At 47.7% G+C, this 17994-nt stretch overlaps 1 protein-coding gene across 3 annotated transcripts in view; it reads left to right on the top strand.

Moving 5' to 3' along the window:
* The window catches only part of DPYD (dihydropyrimidine dehydrogenase), a 304605-nt gene that overhangs the window by 102086 nt on the left and 184525 nt on the right, over positions 1-17994 (top strand). For 2 of the 3 annotated variants that reach the window (XM_084865336.1, XM_084865338.1), the window contains exons 5-6: positions 6132-6293; positions 13896-14092. In XM_084865336.1, coding sequence (XP_084721462.1) covers positions 6132-6293; positions 13896-14092 — 359 coding nt within the window. The remainder of the gene's footprint in view (positions 1-6131; positions 6294-13895; positions 14093-17994) is intronic. The other variant, XM_084865337.1, reaches the window with a different exon arrangement.

The following is a 17994-nucleotide window of genomic DNA, read 5'->3' as shown; positions in this document are numbered from 1 at the left end:
GTAATGTAAGTGAATGTTCCGAAACCTTGCCCAGTGTGCTCTGTCGGCCTCACACTGCACTATCTGTATGAATACTCCATCTATACTCTAAGTTATTATTCTGATGTGATGCCCTAAATAAGTAACCCAGGTGCTATTCATGGGAATTTTCTAAGTGCTATTAACATCCTTTTCAATTTTTACTTATTTACTTTAAATATATTTTTATGTATTGATTTCTGACAGGAAGGGAGAAGGAGAGAGAGAGATAGAAGCATCAGTGATGAGGGAGAATCACTGATTGGTTGCCTCCTGCACGCCCTACACTGGGGATCGAGCTCAAAACGCAGGCTTGTGCCTTGGCTTGGAATCGATCCGTAACCTCCTGGTTCATAGGTCGACACTCAACCACTGAGTCACACTAGCCTGGCCTATTAACATCTTGCATGGTGAATAAAGTGTGTAATTTCATCATAAACTGCAGCTTTGTGTTTTGAAAATGACTTTGATAGATCTAAGAGTGTTAACTTAATATCATCAAAACTAATTCTAATTTTGAAAGGAGTGATAGGTTTAAATTAGTATCCATGTCAGAGAGACTGCTCTAATACATCTATTTGTAGCCACAGTACAAACAGTGTCCGACAGCTGTCATCAGCTCTAATGTCATAACACAGCGTGCTACACACCACAACACCCTGACAGTTAGGACAGCTCTCGTTCCCGTCAGGAAACAGTCTGACTTTATTTTTCTGAATAGAAGAAAATAGGAGTGTTCCATTTTAGTCTAGCTCAAATAGCATACATAAGGAAATTCTGAGCTTATTAAGTAACTAGAGGCTCGGTGCATGAAAATTCATTCACTGGAGGGGGGTCCCTCAGCCTGCCCTGACCCCTCTCACAGTCTGGGAGCCCTCAGGGCAGGAGGCGACCCCCATCACTCCTCTGCTGCTGCCACTGCTGGCAGCGCAAGCCTTGGCTGGCCCTCAATGGCTGGGCAGCTGCCATTCAAGGCTTGTCTGCACCTCAGGCCAACCCTGGCTGGCTAGGGGGCTGAGGACAGGTCCATCCAGCCACACTGTGCACCTGCTGTGCCCGCACCCCTACCCTGGCTGGGCTGAAAAGACTGGGGACTCTGGCCGAGCTGAGGGGAGTGGGCACCTCCAGCTTGTGGCTCTGGGTGCTGCCATCTTTGTGATGATCAATTTGCATATACCTGCTTTATTAGATAGGATTATCTTACACGCTTGGGCTTGTTTCAAGTCTTGTTTGGGGCAGGATTATTTGAGGTGAGATTGTCTTGAGCTCTTTCTCACCTTCTGTTTATAATTTTGCTATTACATGTATTTGTTTTTGGGAATATAAACTTATTTTTAAAACTCAACAATTTGACTTGAATATTTTTGCCATTTAAATTAACAAATGATTTTTTAAAAACAAAGAAACAAGAAAAGCCTCCACTATTTTTCTCTGTGTTGCTGAATATTAATAATCAGTACATTTTTTCTAGTGTATTTTAAATTAAATCAGAGAGGAAGTGATCCTCCATTCTCTCCTGAGTAACCACTAACGTGTGATGTTGCTTTGTTTTCAGTATCACATCTTTCAGAAGAGAGAGATATGAAGTTTAATAATACATCCAGAGGCTAAATTTCTACTTCAAAATCCTAGGCACCAAATGCCCCATTAGTATGGGTTCATTTTGTCTGCTTAGGTAAAAATAATAATAATTAAGCCATAATTCTGGTTACTTTTTAGAAAGATACAACTTAGCTGAATTTTTAAATTATATTTTTAATTATTTCAGTGAGGCAGGCAGAGGGAGAGAGAAACATTAATGATGAGTTGCCTCCTGCACGCCCCCTGCTGGGGATCGAGCTGAGACCTCCTGGTTCATGGGTCTGTGCTCAACCACTGGGCCACAGTGGCCAGGCAGAAGTCAAAGTTGTCATAAAACAACTTGCACAAGTGGCCCATGTTTTGTGCCTTCGGGCAGGATTCGAAAACCCCAGCGAGCAGCAGAGAAGTTAATGAGTACGTTAGTGCAGTGTTTCCCAACCTTCTCTCATGATGAGAATCACCTGGTGGAGTTGTTAAAACACAGATTCCTGAATCCCAACTAAGAAGTGCTAAACTAGAATTTTTGGGAACATATAGGTAAAATTGTATACTTAACTAGTGCTCTAAGACAGATGTTATATACAGAGCACTAAGTTAGGTATGCAATTTTACCTATATGTTCTCAAAAATTCTAGTTTAGCACTTCTTAGTTGGGATTCAGGAATCTGTGTTTTAACAACTCCACCAGGTGATTCTCATCATGAGAGAAGGTTGGGAAACACTGCGTTAGTGGACAGGAGAACATTCAAGGCCTGTTCTTTTGTGTTGATATTTACATAACAGACTTAGCCAACACTTTTTTTTCCCCCCGCCTTTTCCATTTTGGTTTGGCAGAGGGTACACTTCCTCAGGATCCTCACAGATCAGACACAGGTTTATCCACCCGCAGGGCCTGCCGTGGTCCTCACCCGGGGGAGGACCCGGACGCTGGCGGCTGATTGAATATCCTGGAGACGCCGGTTGAAGTGGTTCTGAGTTTTCCAGAAGGAGCCGGCCGGCTGTCTCTGAAGTGCCCTTCTAAATTTAAATGTGACAGGCTTTACTTTTAGAAAGGCTTGGAGCTCACAGACTCGGAGGGAGACCTCTCGTCCAGGAGGAGGAGAGGAAGGAGTTCACATTGATTTGGACGGGTCTGTGGGCAGCGTTGATGGTGCTCCCTTCCCCGTGGGTTTCTGAGCCTCTGGCCCGGAGGACACCGGTCCCCGCGCGGTGGGCTCTCGGCCACGTCATCACGCTCACTGGGGAGGGAAGGGGGCGGCGAAGGCTCAGGCCACGGTTACGCCACGTCTCTGTTCTGTGGCATGGCCATGCTTTCCTTTCTGAGATGCCATCCTGTCTTCTTTACATTCCTGTCATTTCACTGGTTTCTGAGAATTTCCACATTATCTGTACAATAATCTTTTTAAATGTATATATATATTGTACAATAATATATATTTTTATTGTACAATATATATACGTTTAAAAATATTATTGTACAGATAATATTCATTTCAGAGAAGAAGGGAGAGGGAGATAGAAACATTGATGATGAGAGAGAATCATGGATCAGCTCCCTCCTGTGCACCCCCTACTGGGGATCCAGCCCACAACCCAGGCACTTGCCCTTGACTGGAATCGAACCTGGGATCCTAGAGTCCGCAGGCTGACACTATCCACTGAGCCAAACCAGCAGGGCATCTGTACAGCAGTCTTCCTGGCTGGTCCCTTAACACCTACACCTCCCTGTGAAAAAGTGCCAAACCCCACCCCTCGGGTTGGTAGTCGGGATTCTCCGTAATGAGGTGCACACACAGTTTCTTCTATATCTGGGATCATCTCTTCCTGAGGGAGAGGATGAACTGATGTAGCCAGATTGCCACGTGATTACACCGAGATGCTTTCTGAACCCTCCTGAGTATCCCCCGTGTGTCACTCCCTCTCATCGTAGCCGTCACCCCAGAACCGTTTTCATGGCCACCCATGCCCCGCTGACTCCACACCGCGGTCTGACATCCCTCTTCCCGCTGATCCTGGCGTCCCAGTGTCAGGGAGCAGGCGTTAGACATTTCCAAAAATTGTTGTGGTGCTTTTTATTTCTGAAGCACCCAGTCATCCTTACTAATTTTTAAAAATTTCATAGCCTCTGGCAATTTTATTTCGGGGTGAGACTGGAAGGGAGTTGCCAGTGATCTGATGCCCTCAGGCGTGTGGCAGACGCTGGGGTATCACCCATTCCTCGGCCTCCACAGGTCAGGCCTGCGGCTCTGAATCCCCGCTCTGCCGGCTAGATGCTGTGTGACCCTTTGGCGAGTTATCTAACCTTTCCACCCAGGTCACCTTGTTTATAAGCTTCACTTCACAACACATTCCTCCGACGTACTCAGAAAACGTGTACTGAAGAACCTTCTCATGTGTCAGACATGTCTTGGTTGCTAAGGAGACACATTGAATATGACAAATGCAGTTAAATCATTGCGAATGCTGTTAAAAGTATGCATTAAAGTCTATTTTTAAATGTGTTATTCCATTGCAGGATGTCAGTTTGATTCTTTTAAAACAGATTTTAGTATTCTGGTTATGCTTTGCATTGCTTCATCTATTTGGTTTGCCTTTTCTTTGCCTGAATTGTCATCAAGATTATTTTAAAGTCTTTTTCTGCTAACTTCCATGTCTGGGTCACCTGGGCTCTGCCTCATTTACCTCTTATTTTCTCAGATCATGAGGCATTTAATTGTCTCTTCTCATGCCTAAAAGTTTTTTTATTGAGCGCTGTACACGAGATGAGTGGGGATAAAGAATAAATAGAAAGGCGTGGCAGAGCGCTGCGAATGTGCCAAAATGTCAATAAATAGGAAAGGTTATTGTTGTTTATCATCATCAGTAGCCTGTAGTCTCTAATAATTCGTATTTATGCTTGAAGTTATTCACAGAAGCCATGTGTGTGGTTTCAAAGACCTTTAAAAGGATTTCAAACAAAGCCAAAGGTAAAATAAATGCATGAGTTTCATATTGTTAAGTACATCCTACAATCTCTCTTTAAAACTGTATTCTTATTGCAGTTCTGTGTTTACAGAAAAATTGTGAAGATTGCGCAGAGAATTCCCATATGCATCTGCATGCAGTTTCCCTTATTATTAACATTCATATTTTAGCACATTTGTTACAGTTACTGAAACATTATCATTCACTGAGTCTATGATTTCTTCAGATGTTCTTATTTTTACCCAGTCCTCCTTTTCTTATCTAGGATTTTGTCCAGAATAAACTGCACATGGACTTCTCCTTTCTCCTTAGGGTTCTCTTGACTGATAACAGATTTTTCAAATTATCCTTATTTTTTTTTTTTTAATGTACTTGACAGCTTTGAGGATTACTGATCAGGTCTAAATCGCTCTTGGATTAGAGGAAAAATGGCCCCGAAATATTAAACTTGTTGCTTTTGCTCTTTATTTAGTAACTAAAGACATAGCTGAACCCTTTTTGGGCAGGTTGGGTCTCACAGCCTCTGGACACAGTGGTGGGATTGGGAGCTGCTGGTAACAGCCAGCTGTGCAGAGGGAGGGGGAGAGGGGGAGGGAGGGGGGGGCTTGTCAGGTCTGGTCCAGGAGGGCCTGTGATGAGTGTGGGCTGCACCTTTGGTTAACAATGTGATAGAGAGGATGATAATCAGCATGGGGCTCGTTTTTTAAATTTTTACAGAAGTTTATTTGAGCCATGTGGGTGAACGTAGGAGACGTGGTTAGACAGTTTGTAAGGAGGAAAATTCTGAAAAACGGAGCCGCCCTGTTTATCGGAATTTCCCTCCGTACAAACTTGCAAACCAGGCCTCTGAGCGACAAAGGCTTAATACACAGTTCCCTGCCAACGTCAGGGAGTGAAAGAGGCCAGCTGCTTCTAATTCAGTTACATGGAGAATAACCCACGTGTAACTAGGGTTTGTTTGTTTGTTTGTTTGTTTGTTTGTTTTTAAGTTCTAAGATTTAGGTTTTGCCCGGCCGATGCGGCTCGGTGGTTGAATGTTGATCATATGAACCAGGAAGTCAGGGTTCAATTCCCAGTCAGGGCACAGGCCTTGGTTGCCAGTTCGATCCCCAGTGTGAGGCGTGCAGGAAGCAGCTGATCAATGTTTCTCTCTCATCATTGATGTTTCTCTCTCTCTCCCTCTCCCTTCTCTGAAATCATTAAAAATATATTTTTTAAAAAAGATTTAGGTTTTAAGTTTGTACAAGCAATACACCTCATTTATGACATTAGAAATGAAAATAACTGTAAAGAAAATGACTACAGAACTATAGCTAGATGCCTTGTAAAGAAAATGACTACAGAACACTTATATTTAAAGTTCAGTTTTCCAAAACTGAATTATTCATTTGTCCATTTGCCCGATACCGGACACTCCTAGATGCTGCGTCCTCTGAGGGGAAGCAGTGTTATTGAAAGCTTTGCATCTTTTATGTCTTGATCTCCAGCTCAGTCACCTCTTAGAACAGGCCATGATTTGAGTGTCAGAGGTGCGCTGGCCCAGCATAACTTCCCTTTTACTTTGGCAGAACTATTACGGAGCTGCCAAGATGATTTTCTCGGACAACCCCCTGGGCCTGACCTGTGGGATGGTGTGCCCGACCTCTGACCTGTGTGTGGGCGGCTGCAACCTGTACGCCACGGAGGAGGGGCCCATCAACATCGGGGGCCTGCAGCAGTTCGCGGCCGAGGTGAGTCCGCCTGCCGCCCTTCCCCTCCGCGGGGATGGGGGCGGCCCCGATCATCGCCGGTGCTCGTTGCTATCGAAGTGCTTAGTGTGATAACACAGCTCAACTGCGTGTGCTTGGTGCCCCGACCATATTTTTATCCTTTTCATACAACCATATGCCAGATGAACTGCAGCCCCAGAAGGCTAATAAAATACTTTGACTGGAAGTTGCATACATTAGGGCAGGGGTCTTCAAACTACGGCCCGCGGGCCACATGCGGCCCTCAGAGGAGTCTGATCCGGCCCGCCAGGATTTTGGGCAGTGAGCGCAGCCGAGGTGTTACAGTAGGAATTAGTAGTTCATATAGTCCGGCCCTCCAGCTCTCTGAGGGACCGTGATCTGGCCCCCACTTTAAAAAGTTTGAGGACCCCTGCATTAGGGGATCTGAAAGTGGAATGTATCCAGTAGCGTTACGTCGGGGTGCTTAATGGTGGCCCTGCTAGGAAGGGCGGGCCTGCTCACCTGATTCTTTCCCGGGAACTCCCTAGCCTTCCCAGCTTGAGGGGACACACCTGTTCTTCTGCAAAACCGTGTGATGCCAGAGGCCGGGAGTTTCCGCAGACACCTGCAGGCCGTCACCGGCAGCAGATTTGTGACTTACACATTTGAAGTAGGAGACAACGGAAGCATTTCGCATGTGTGCGTGCAGGCCCTGGCTTCCGTTAGGAGCCCTTGGCTAAGGACGTGGCCTCCCTGGCGGCTGCTCTCCGGGGTTTCCTGGGAGCCAGCCACCGGCCCGCGCCTGTATCGCCGAGAGGATCAGCTGGAGGCCGGGAAGAGGCTGTAACCCTGGGGCCCCGTCTGCTAAAGGCCAAAGTAAATGCCTGTCAGCCCGCGTTTCATTAGTGACTCCCCTCCCCGCCTCTGTCAACCTCTGCCTCACGCACTCTCTCCTCGAGGGCCCTCCCTCAGTCCCCTCCAGCTTAAGTCCCACTCTGCCCTCGGCGATAAATCAGGGTTACCCCCCTGCCTGCTGACAGGTTAATTCCCGGGAAGGGCTCCTGGAGATGAGGAAATAGAAACAATTGGAGGTTGTGAGTCGTTGCAATAAATTCCGGGATTTAATTTCTTTTCTTCCTGAGTGCACCGTCGCCCCAGGTGTGCCCGGCCAGCGCAAGGGGGGGCTGTGCACCCCGAGAGCACCCTTCGCGGGGGGAGAGGGTTCGCTCGCCTTCGCCCCCAGTTTCTCTGGGGACCCACCGGCTCTTTGTTAAACCGGGATGAGCTTTCAAGGAGGCCAGAAAGCAAAGGTCACACAATGTGCATATGAACTGACATCGCTTCCCGAACAAAATGAATGCTCCTATATGGTCAGGGTTCCTGTGCCCTGGGAGAGGGGAGAGAGAGAGAGAGAGAGAGAGAGAGAGAGAGAGAGAGAGAGAGAGGGAGAGAGGGAGAGAGAGAGAGAGAGGGAGAGAGGGCATTTCTCTGAGAACTCCCACTTGGCTTTAATGAGGGTCCCACAGCCCTTCCCCAGAGCAGAGCCTGTTTATCTAAAACAGCAGGTTAGGACGGCACTCGGTGCCTTTCCAATTTCCTCTCACTCTGTCGTTGTCGCTTCAAATAGGTCTGTGAAACCATTAAATAAAAATCTGCTGGGGAAGTTATGTGGGAGAGCTTCCATCCTTTCTTTTTAAGTCCATCGCTTAGGGCAAGTTATTCCAGAACGTTCTGTCTTCTGTGAGTCGAAGGGTGGTCTGCTGAACGTGCCCCCTGGCAGCAGTGTGGTGGGCAGGCAGAGCTCACGGTGCTGAGAGCTGGGAGGAGGGAGGGCACCGGGCAGATGCCGGCTCCCCTCACGGGATCGTGTGAGCGAGCGCTCGGGCCCCCGCAGAACGAGGGCACGCACGCTGCCTTGTTGGTTGTTGATAAAACAGTGACTGATGTTTGACCTTTCAGGAAATCTAAATCTGTTTTTTTCAACCAAATTAAGTAAAGGTTAGGAGAGCAGACTAAAATAGTGTGATATTTTCAAAATTGTTTTTCCTGTAACTTTTAAGAAGTGATTTTTAAAATATCAACTCTGTAGCCTGCCATTTTTGGTTAAACCCATACCTTACACTTTTCCATTGGAGCCTGGGCATGAGACTTGGAGGGACTGTGGCTCAGAGATGGCCCGCTGCCTTTTGTGGTGTGTGCGTGCATGTGTGTGTATGTGCGTGTGCGTGTGCGTGTGTGCGTGCGTGTGTGTGTGTGTGTGTTGTGTGTGTGTTGTGTGTGTGTGTGTGCGTGTGTGTGCGCACGCGTGGTCATTTTATTCAGTCCTTTGCTGGCTGCACATCTGCAGTGCCCTTGCTCAGACACACGTGTGTGCCTTCAGGACACACAGGCCACGGGCTGGCCCCGCCTCTGAGGGAGGCACTTTGCTCTCAGGCAGTGAGGTCTAACGGTGTGGCTTCTGTAGGATCATCTGGCACCAGTAACACTAACACTGATAATGTGGTTTGGATTTTCTCATCCATCTCATGGGGATTTTGAAATGTCTCTTCTCAGTTGTAACCCTTGAGATCTCTATGTGAGCATGTGTTGGCGTAGTTCATTCAATTTGTGAGAAATCATGTATTTATCACATTTAACAGGCCAACTCCATTCTCATCGCCTCTCACGTGAAACTAATGAATTGTTGCAAAAGGAGAATGAAATGAGAATGGATCTTTTTGCTTGTTTTCCTGAAGTTTGAAAAGATAACTCTACACGGACTGTCAGCTGCATGCGGAATCCATTTTCTCCTGCTGATGTTACTGAGTTAGGGAGGCAGTGTAGGGAAATTAAAATTAAAATTCCAGGGCTCTAACATTTGATTGAAATGTTAAAGTTAAGTTCAGAGGATTGGTATTACAATTGCTGCATCAATTAGGCACTTTTAGAAATACATTAGATTTTGATATCTAAAAGTGGTATTGATTTTTTGCAATAAACATTCTATGAGATTATTTTTTAAATATATTTTATTAATTTCAGAGAGGCATTAGGGAGAGCAAGCCAGAGAGAGAGAAACATCAATGATGAGAGAGAGTCGCTGATTAGCTGCCTCTGCGTGTCCCACACTGGGGATCGAGCCCATCACCCAGGCATGTGCCCTGACCAGGAATCCAGTCATTGACCTCCCAGTTCATAGGTCACTGCTCAACCACTGAGCCATACTGGCTGGGCTATGAGATTATTTTAATACCCATGACATATGCTCTTTGTGTGGCATGACTTGTTGACACTGTACCTTTAGTTTAGTTTTTATACTTTTAGTTGAGCATGGAAATGACACATGAAATTCCAGACCCTCAGGGAGCTCACTGAGAAGAGAATTCCTTGGTAGGTGTTGTATTAATTGCATGTCTCAGTGCGTTTTTAATATCACTTCTCACTTGACATGCCCACTCCTTGTCCCAGCATCGTACACTACTTACACACCACTGCAGACTATGTGCGTTTATTTCTATATTTTATTAGTGAACTCGGTTCACATTCAGTTAATCAGTACTTAGAATACAGTAAAAACACAGCACTATAGTTTACACAGCCGGGCCTCAGCGACTGCATGGAAGAACTTTTGACAGTTACTTCAGTGCTGCAATAATTAGTTTGACAAATTGGGAGTGAAGAGGAAACGTGCTCACTTGTTACTTTGTGACCATTTTACTGAAAGAAAAAAATAACAATTGGGCCTTACCTTTTTGGGCCATGGAGGGCACGGACAGCGTGCCATGTTTGCCTTGCACAGCATGTTCGGGAGATTATAGAACATCCACACTAATGCAGAGTGGAGCATTGCATGTCCTCTCTCCAGGAATGTGTTTCTGTGATCCATCCCATCTACCATGGAAAAGTGCAGACAAAGAATAAGAACAAACACGTTATCAAAAAACAAACAGAACCCCTGTCCGCGCGCTGAAACGTGGGCTCGGACGGGCTCCGCGTCTGTCTTCCTCTGGGATGCCGTGTGAATGGAGCGTCAGACACAGATGCTGGAGAGGACACTGCTAATGAGGAGCCCAGGGCAGCGGCGCGAACCGGTGTGCACCCCCCGCCCGGAGCCCCGCGGGGCGGGGGTTCCCTGACCCAGACCAGCGCTGGCTGGGCGTCGGGGAGGCTCCATGTTGTGTGAGCTGCTTCTGGACGGCGGGGCCTGAGCCAGGCTGGAGCTCCCGCAGACAGTGAAGCAGCGGCGGAAACGCCCTCCCCAGATGGGCACAGCGTGCGCTCACATCGGCACCGGACTGCCGGCCCCCCTGCGTCCACTGGGGTCACTGGTGTTGGAGGCGAGGAGACCTTCGTGCACAGGAAAGGCTCGGCAGGGGACGTGACAGGGGAGGTGCACCTTGGAGCCATCAAGGAGGTGGTGGTGGTTTGTTTTTCCTTCTGGACACGAGGACACAGAGCACATGTGTCAAACACAAGGCCCGCGGGCCAAATCCAGCCCGCCAGGCCTTGCAATGTGGCCCGCACCGCGCTGTCATCACTGCACTTCGCTGTCAGTTTATGACATTGTCAGTTTGTGACTGTTCAGTAAACCATTCGGCCCGCGATTTAGGCTGGATTTTAGATTTTGGCCCCTTCTCTGATTGAGTTCGACACCCCTAACACAGAGGATGAAGAAAAGCACAGTTAGCACCTCCTGTCGGCCTGGAGCAGCGGTTCTCGGCTTTTCTAATGTCCCCCCCCCCCCCCCAGGCTGAGAACCGCCGGCAGGGTCGCCTGAGACCGCCGGAAAACACACATATTCACATTAGGATTCATAGCAGGAGCAGAATGACAGTTGTGAAGTGATGTTGTGGTTGGGGTCACCCCCCGTGAGGAGCTGCAGCGAAGGGTCAGGCATCAGGAAGGAGGGGAGCTGCTGTCCTGGAGGGGCGGGCTCCCAGAGCGTGAGACCGCGACCAGAATCACCTTCGGTGAGCACGCACCTCCACTGTCTGTGTACAGAGCAGGAGGCCCGGTGCAATCGGTCACTTCCACCAGCCTGCACCCTCCAGGGCGGGTCTGGAGCACCCAGCAGTGCTCCCATCGGGGTGATGTCACAGACGCTCACTGGCCCCGGCAATGCCACAATCACCTGCGCCAGCTCCGGGGGAGTGGGGTCTCTGGCTGCGGGTGCCAGGGTTCCACCTGGAGACGCAGCCCAGGTGCCTGGGCCCCCGCCTCGGCCTCTGAGCCAGGAAGCGCCTGCAGCGAAACAGGCGTGTACGTGGGCACGGAGGGCTGGTCCTTCTCTCGTATGCCTGTCACCGAAACGCGTGTCCCTTTCCTGTGCCTTTCTGACGTCAGAGGATGGCTGCACCTGCAGCCGGGCCCGGGTCTGTGGGCCCAGGCGATGAACTGGCGTTTGGTTTATGAAACGTCACCGAGAAGCCCTCCTCCTGCACAGGGGAGTCCGGGCCTTGGAGGGGCCGGGGCCGGAGTGCGGCTGAAGCTGGCGGCGAAGGTTGCATTCTGCGGTGGGAGCCAGCGCCTGGCTTTGGGAGGCCGGGCTACACGCACCGTTAGGGAGCAGCCTGGCGTGTTTGTGAAGCAGCTGGACCAGCTGACCGGCCAGGTCTTCCAGCTCACGTGTCAGAAGCTAAGGGCATTGGCACGATAGTGAGCGATAACCGGTATTTACCACTAATGCCTCTGGCGGGAATGAGAAATAGGACCGTTGTTCCATCAGTGACACCCCGCACTTGTCGATTGCCCCAGGTCTGCATTGTCTCTGAATAAAATCTCTCCATACCGCTGTTCACACACACACACACACACACACACACCACACACCACACACACACACACACACACCACACACACCACACACACACATACACACACACACACACACACACCACACACACCACACACACCACACACACACACACACACACACACACACACGAGTATTTCTGGGGGGAAAGATGAGCATGAAAGGTGTTTGTTAAGCAGTCAGAAGATGGACAGTCCGTCCCCTGGTGAAATGCTTCTCTCGGGATAGCATTGCAGGTCATCTCCGTTAGGTGTGATTTGTGTCTCTCCTTTCAATCTTAATGCGATGATGAATAGAAAGGAATGATGTCTTGATAGATTTCACTAAACATCTGATGTTTTTCTCCAAAAATATTTAGAAATCTATTAAAAACACTCGGTGCTGGCATAATGGCTGATAATCAAAGCATGGGGCTGAATGAGGTGCTAGCTGATTTTCATCACAACATTTTAGCTTGTTTTAAAATTACATATGCAATACCTGGAGCTTTAAGTTATAAGGATACATTCTGGAGATTTGAGGCAATCGTGTTGAAAATGACCCACATTGCATGATGGTTAGGATGATTTGCTGTGGGGCATTTTTTTACTCCCGTGGGCGCCTTGCAGGTTAGAATGATGGCCTCGCATCGATTGGAGTCTGAGCAACTTAAAAACGTGCCCTTTCCTAAGTCTGCTTCATGAACACGTCGTATAAACTGATGACACTGCACCCGTCTGAATCCGTGAGAGGCATGGCGCTGAGTGAAGTTGTAAACCGCTTGTTTGGCTCCCAGGTGTAATGATGAGAGAAATATAACAAGTCCACAATGAAAATTAATAGCTGAAGTCAAAAGGGAGAGAGAAGCCACTTGGGCCAGAAATGGGACGGAAGCATTCCGTGGTGAGCAGAGGACGCAGGCCTCTCTGCTGGGCGCTGTCACAGCCGGGCTGAGGGGCGTCTGGCCCATCTCTCGCCTTGTCGGGCCAATACAACGTCTAAGAAAGTGCACTGCTGATTTCTATCAGAAACACAAGGCACCAACCTGTGTGGCTCAGGGTTTTAGCGTTGACCTGTGAACCAGGAGGTCACGGTTCGATTCTCAGTCAGGGCACAGGCCTGAGTTGCAGGCTCCATCCCAGTGTGGGGCATGCAGGAGGCAGCTGATCAATGATTCTCTCTCATCGTAGATGTTTTTATCTCTCCCTCTCCCTTCCTCTCTGGAATCAATAAAAATGTCTATATATCTATATTGATATATCATCTATATCTATATCTATATCATCTATATCTATATCATCTATATCTATATCTATATCTATATCTATATCTATATCTATATCTATATCTATATCTATGACTAAGCAACCGTTATAACCAAATGACCGATCGACCGGTCACTATGAGAGGGAAGGGGGTGGAGGCTGGGAACTGCGAGGTGATGTGGCGCCCACATGGCATTGGCATCCGGCATCTGTTCCTCCACGCCTGGCCTGGCCTCTGGGCCCCAGGCTGGGACAGGGAACTCGGGGTGGGTGGTGGTGGACATGGCCCCTTTCTCAGGGGGGCCGAGGGCTGGCTCCCTTCTTGGGGACCAGCGGCCAATCTCCTGTGCCCCATCCCTGCCCTCAGCCAGCTAACCTCCTGCAGTCCCTCCCGTCTCTGTGTCTCTCCCCCGGGGCCAGAAGGTCCTGATGGCTGGCCAGGCCCAGATACCCCACCCATGCACGAATTCGTGCACCGGGCCTCTAGTATTAAATAAAAATGCACGTACATCGGGAACATTAAAACAATGCGTGAGGATGTAAATGTTTGTTTAAAAATAGTAACCATGGCAATTGGCTTCTCCGTAGGTGTTCAAAGCAATGAACATTCCCCAGATCCGGGACCCAGCTCTGCCTCCTCCAGCAGAAATGCCCGAATCCTACTCGGCAAAGATCGCCCTCTTCGGCGCCGGCCCTGCCAGTATAAGCTGTGCCTCCTTCTTGGCGCGACTAGGCTACTCGGACATCACGATATTTGAAAAACAAGAGTACGTCGGCGGTTTAAGGTAAGGCCTGCACTGTAGTCTCCACTCCCCTGGGGTAAACCAGGTGATGAATATTGTCGGTTCATAATTATAATCAAACTCCAGGCACACAGATGGTCTTTTCAATGTGCTCCTTCCAAACAAACGCTCACATTCTGATTTTGTTACTCAGTTTGAATTTGCAGTTGGCTTTAAGCAATATTTACTTTGACATTCCTCTGTCTCATTCTGTGAATTTAGGAGGAATCTCAGTAAAATGTTTTATGAGTAGAGGAGCCAATCACATGCAAACTTGGATCATTCCTGGGAGTCGGTCCTCCAGTGGGGATATGTCTGAACTCACAGACACTGGAGACGGGAACCCCGCTCCGCAGGCCACGGGCGGTTCGTTTTGTAAGGAGCGGACACATTGTCCTGCTCACAGTTTTCAGTTCAGTCTCTTCCGTTTTGCATTTGATTAAGCTAGCGTCTACTAACGATGTCTCATTTTCCTGTACATCCACGCGGTTGATCTCATAAATGCCATAAATATAAAAAATAGTGTTTGATAGTAACCAGTATGATTATTGTGTTATCAAGATTCAGTCACGTGGGCTCTTATTTCCACGAAAAGTAATACATGGAAATGGAAAATGTTCATTTGTGTCAGTGACTTTCCGATATTCCAGCCGAGCCTGGAAATTGGATGGAGTTTTCGTTATTTAAAACACACGGAGCTCTGGAGTGGAGGGAGATTGCATTTCTGATCGTAAAGAGGAAAACTTTGTTATAAGTAGGACGTGAATATTGCTTAAAATATTTGGTGTAAATAACGAGAAAGTATTTGGGCAGTAAGTTAATAATGTTACTCAATTTATGGTTATTTTCCCTAAAAATCTCGTCTTGCATCAGAAAATCATGGATTGTAATATAAAACCATTTTGTATATCTGTTTCTATACTTAGCATTTAAGTTTTGATGGCTACTGAACTATTTTTTAAACAACACATTTTTCATATTTAATAACCACAAAGAATAAATTTAATCAAGCTATGGCTAAAATGTGTGCTCATGTTTTTTTATGTTTTATGACACCAAAAACGTATGTTAGTAAATGTATAAATTTCAATATTGCTCAAATAATAATTTTCTCAAAAAAGATAAAGTTGCATTAATGTAAAATTATTTGACTGAATCATCATGCAAAAAAATATTATATGATAGGAAAACTGGTAAAGGTAGGTATGACAAATAAGCTGAAGAAAAATAACCGATTGCCAGGAAATAATTATTTTCTTATATAGTCATTTCACCACTATGAGCTTTAAGGGATTACACATATTTTACAAACTTCTTTATATCCTAGAAAGTAAAAGACCCAATATGTTATTTTGCTGGAATGCATTAGACTATCTCTTATAATGGCATTTTACTGCAGCTTTATTAATTAGGAGAAACACAATGTATTAGCAAGATATGTAAGCATTGTATGTTTTTTTTAATTATACACATCAATGAATACATGAGCTAATTTAAAAAATATGAATGCAACCGTTGTATACCGTAGTAGACTAGGAAAAATCCTTTGCCCTTAATTGCATTTGCACAAGGCTAAAATGGAGCGAGCCCAGTTTGTGAATTATCCTGTGCTGACGATTTTGGTGGATTATCATGGTGGTTCGCATCTTTCTCTCTCTGAGCTCGAGGCAGGAGAGGCAGGTCTACATTGTAGAAATCGACACTAAGCTTGTGTTTTCATGGATTTGCTGGGCATTGTCAAGTGGCACAGATTTTCCGGGATTCGTGACCAAACATGTTATTTTTAAAGATCCTTTTGGATTTATTTTCTTCCCTTTGCCTTCGCCTCTGCCCGTCGCTGGGGACGGTGTGAGCGCTCAGTGGCTCTCCTGGCCGGGCTCAGGGCGGCCCGCACAGGGCCAGCGGCGCCGACGTGGACCTCAGACCGCATGGCCGCCACCACGCGTTCCCTTCGTTTATCCTCTCACTTACGGGTGTCTTTCATCCTCTCGTCCCTTCCAAGTGGCTAAAAAGATTCGATTAGCTTCGTATCTGAAATCAATTGCTTAAAGAGGGGATGCCAGGTTCTATCTTCCCTTTTCCTTTTCATCCAAATAGATTCTTTTCTCCCCGGCAAATTGAGATCCCACTGCCTTGCAGGAAATCACTGCAGCTGGGGAGGGAGACCCAACCCCGCCAGATTGGCCACAGCCAGCTGCTTATTGTGCCGCCGCAGCAAATGGGAGGGTAATCGGGAGAGCTGCTTCCCTCCGACGGCGGCTTCTGTCCCCCCCAGCCCCCCGGGATGTGGGTTTAAAAGGGCTGAAGGGCTTGCCGTTGCCATGGCAAAGGGAAAGGTGGTGTCGACAGGCTCTCAGGGTCCATGCACGTGTGCACTTCCGTCAGGGGAATGCCCCTGTGGTGTGATCAGGACCAAACCCAAGCACCTCCTTCTAGAATCTCCCCTCCCACCTCCGGTCCGAGGAGGCGCATGAGGGGCGATCCTCACACATTGATTCCTTTCCCGAATGTGCTGAGCCCGAGCTCAGTGCTGGCTGCAGAGATGTGGGCCATGAGAGGGGCCAGCCTCTAACTTGCTTGCATGCCTCCTTCCGTCCTCAGAGTGTGCCCGGCTGGTGTGGCTCAGTGGTTGAGAGTCAGCCTATGAACCAGGAGGAGGTCACGGTTCGATTTCCATTCAGGGCACATGCCTAGGTTGCGGGCTCAATTCACAGTGTGGGGCATGCAGGAGGCAGCCGATCCATGATTCTCTCTCATCATTGATGCTTCTATCTCTGTCCCTCTCTCTGCCTCTCTGAAATCAATTAAATTATTTAAAACAAAGAATTATACTTCCTGCTTGCTCAGGTTTCCTCCCACTCAGATGCGCCTGTCCTCCTTCCTTGTCGTCTGCTCTTTGAGAGCAATTTCTTCCCGCAGAACCATTTTTCCTTTTATACCATCCTGAAGGCCGGTGCACAGAATTCCTGCAATGGTGGGGTTCCTAGGCCTGGCCGGAGAGCAGGGCCAATCAGGGCCTTCCAGCTGCCGGCTGGGGCCTCCCTTCCCGGCTGCTGGTGCTGGCCAGGGCTTTCCTTCGTTCCCCACCGCACTCTGGTGGTCAGCGCATGTCATAGCGAGTGATTGGTCTCCCTGTCCAACTCCTGAGGGGACAATCTGCATATTAAACTTTTATATAGATAAATACTTCTGCCAAGATTCCATACAAATCCCTGGTGGGGCTGCGTCAGCTCACAGTGGATCTGCCTCTGCGTGGAGCCTTCCCTGGCTGTGGCTGCTTTATTTGGCTGGAATTCTTTACTCACAGCCCCTTGTTTTTCCTTAGCTGTCCCAAATCGGAGATTTTCACCAGACCATAATTCCCGTTCATTTCATATGACTCCATGCCTTTCAAGACAGGGCATCTGGCCCTCACCGGTTTGGCTCAGTGGATAGAGCATCATCTCAGACCCCGCAATGATATAGTGTCGTTACTTTACAACTTCTATTCACAAACACACTTAGAAGAGTGCATATATTTTTAAGTTGCTCAGACTCAAATCGATGACAGTCCATCCTTCTAAACCGCAGGCTGCCCACAGGAGTAGAAAAATGCCCAAAAGCAAATAAACCTAACCATCATGCAATTTTGATCAATTTCAACGTTGTTGCCTCAAATCTCCAAAATGTACCGTTTTTGTATTTTAAAGCTCTAAAATCAAATAACTAATTTTAAAACAAACTAAAATATTGTGATGAAAATCATCTATCAGGTTGAGCGGTCCCGGGTTCAATTCCAGTCGAGGGCACGTATCTCGGTTGCAGGCTTGACCCCTGGCCTTGGGTCAGGGCACACACGAGAGGCAACCAACCCATGTGTCTCTCTCACATTGATGTTTCTCTCTCTCTGTGTCTCTCCTCCTCCC

The sequence above is a fragment of the Pipistrellus hanaki genome (genome assembly GCF_964339955.1).
Source record: "Pipistrellus hanaki genome assembly, chromosome: 18".
NCBI classification, from domain to species: Eukaryota; Metazoa; Chordata; class Mammalia; order Chiroptera; family Vespertilionidae; genus Pipistrellus; species Pipistrellus hanaki.
The sequence above is the reverse complement of the archived record's forward strand: the minus strand, read 5'-3'. Positions and strand labels throughout refer to the sequence as shown.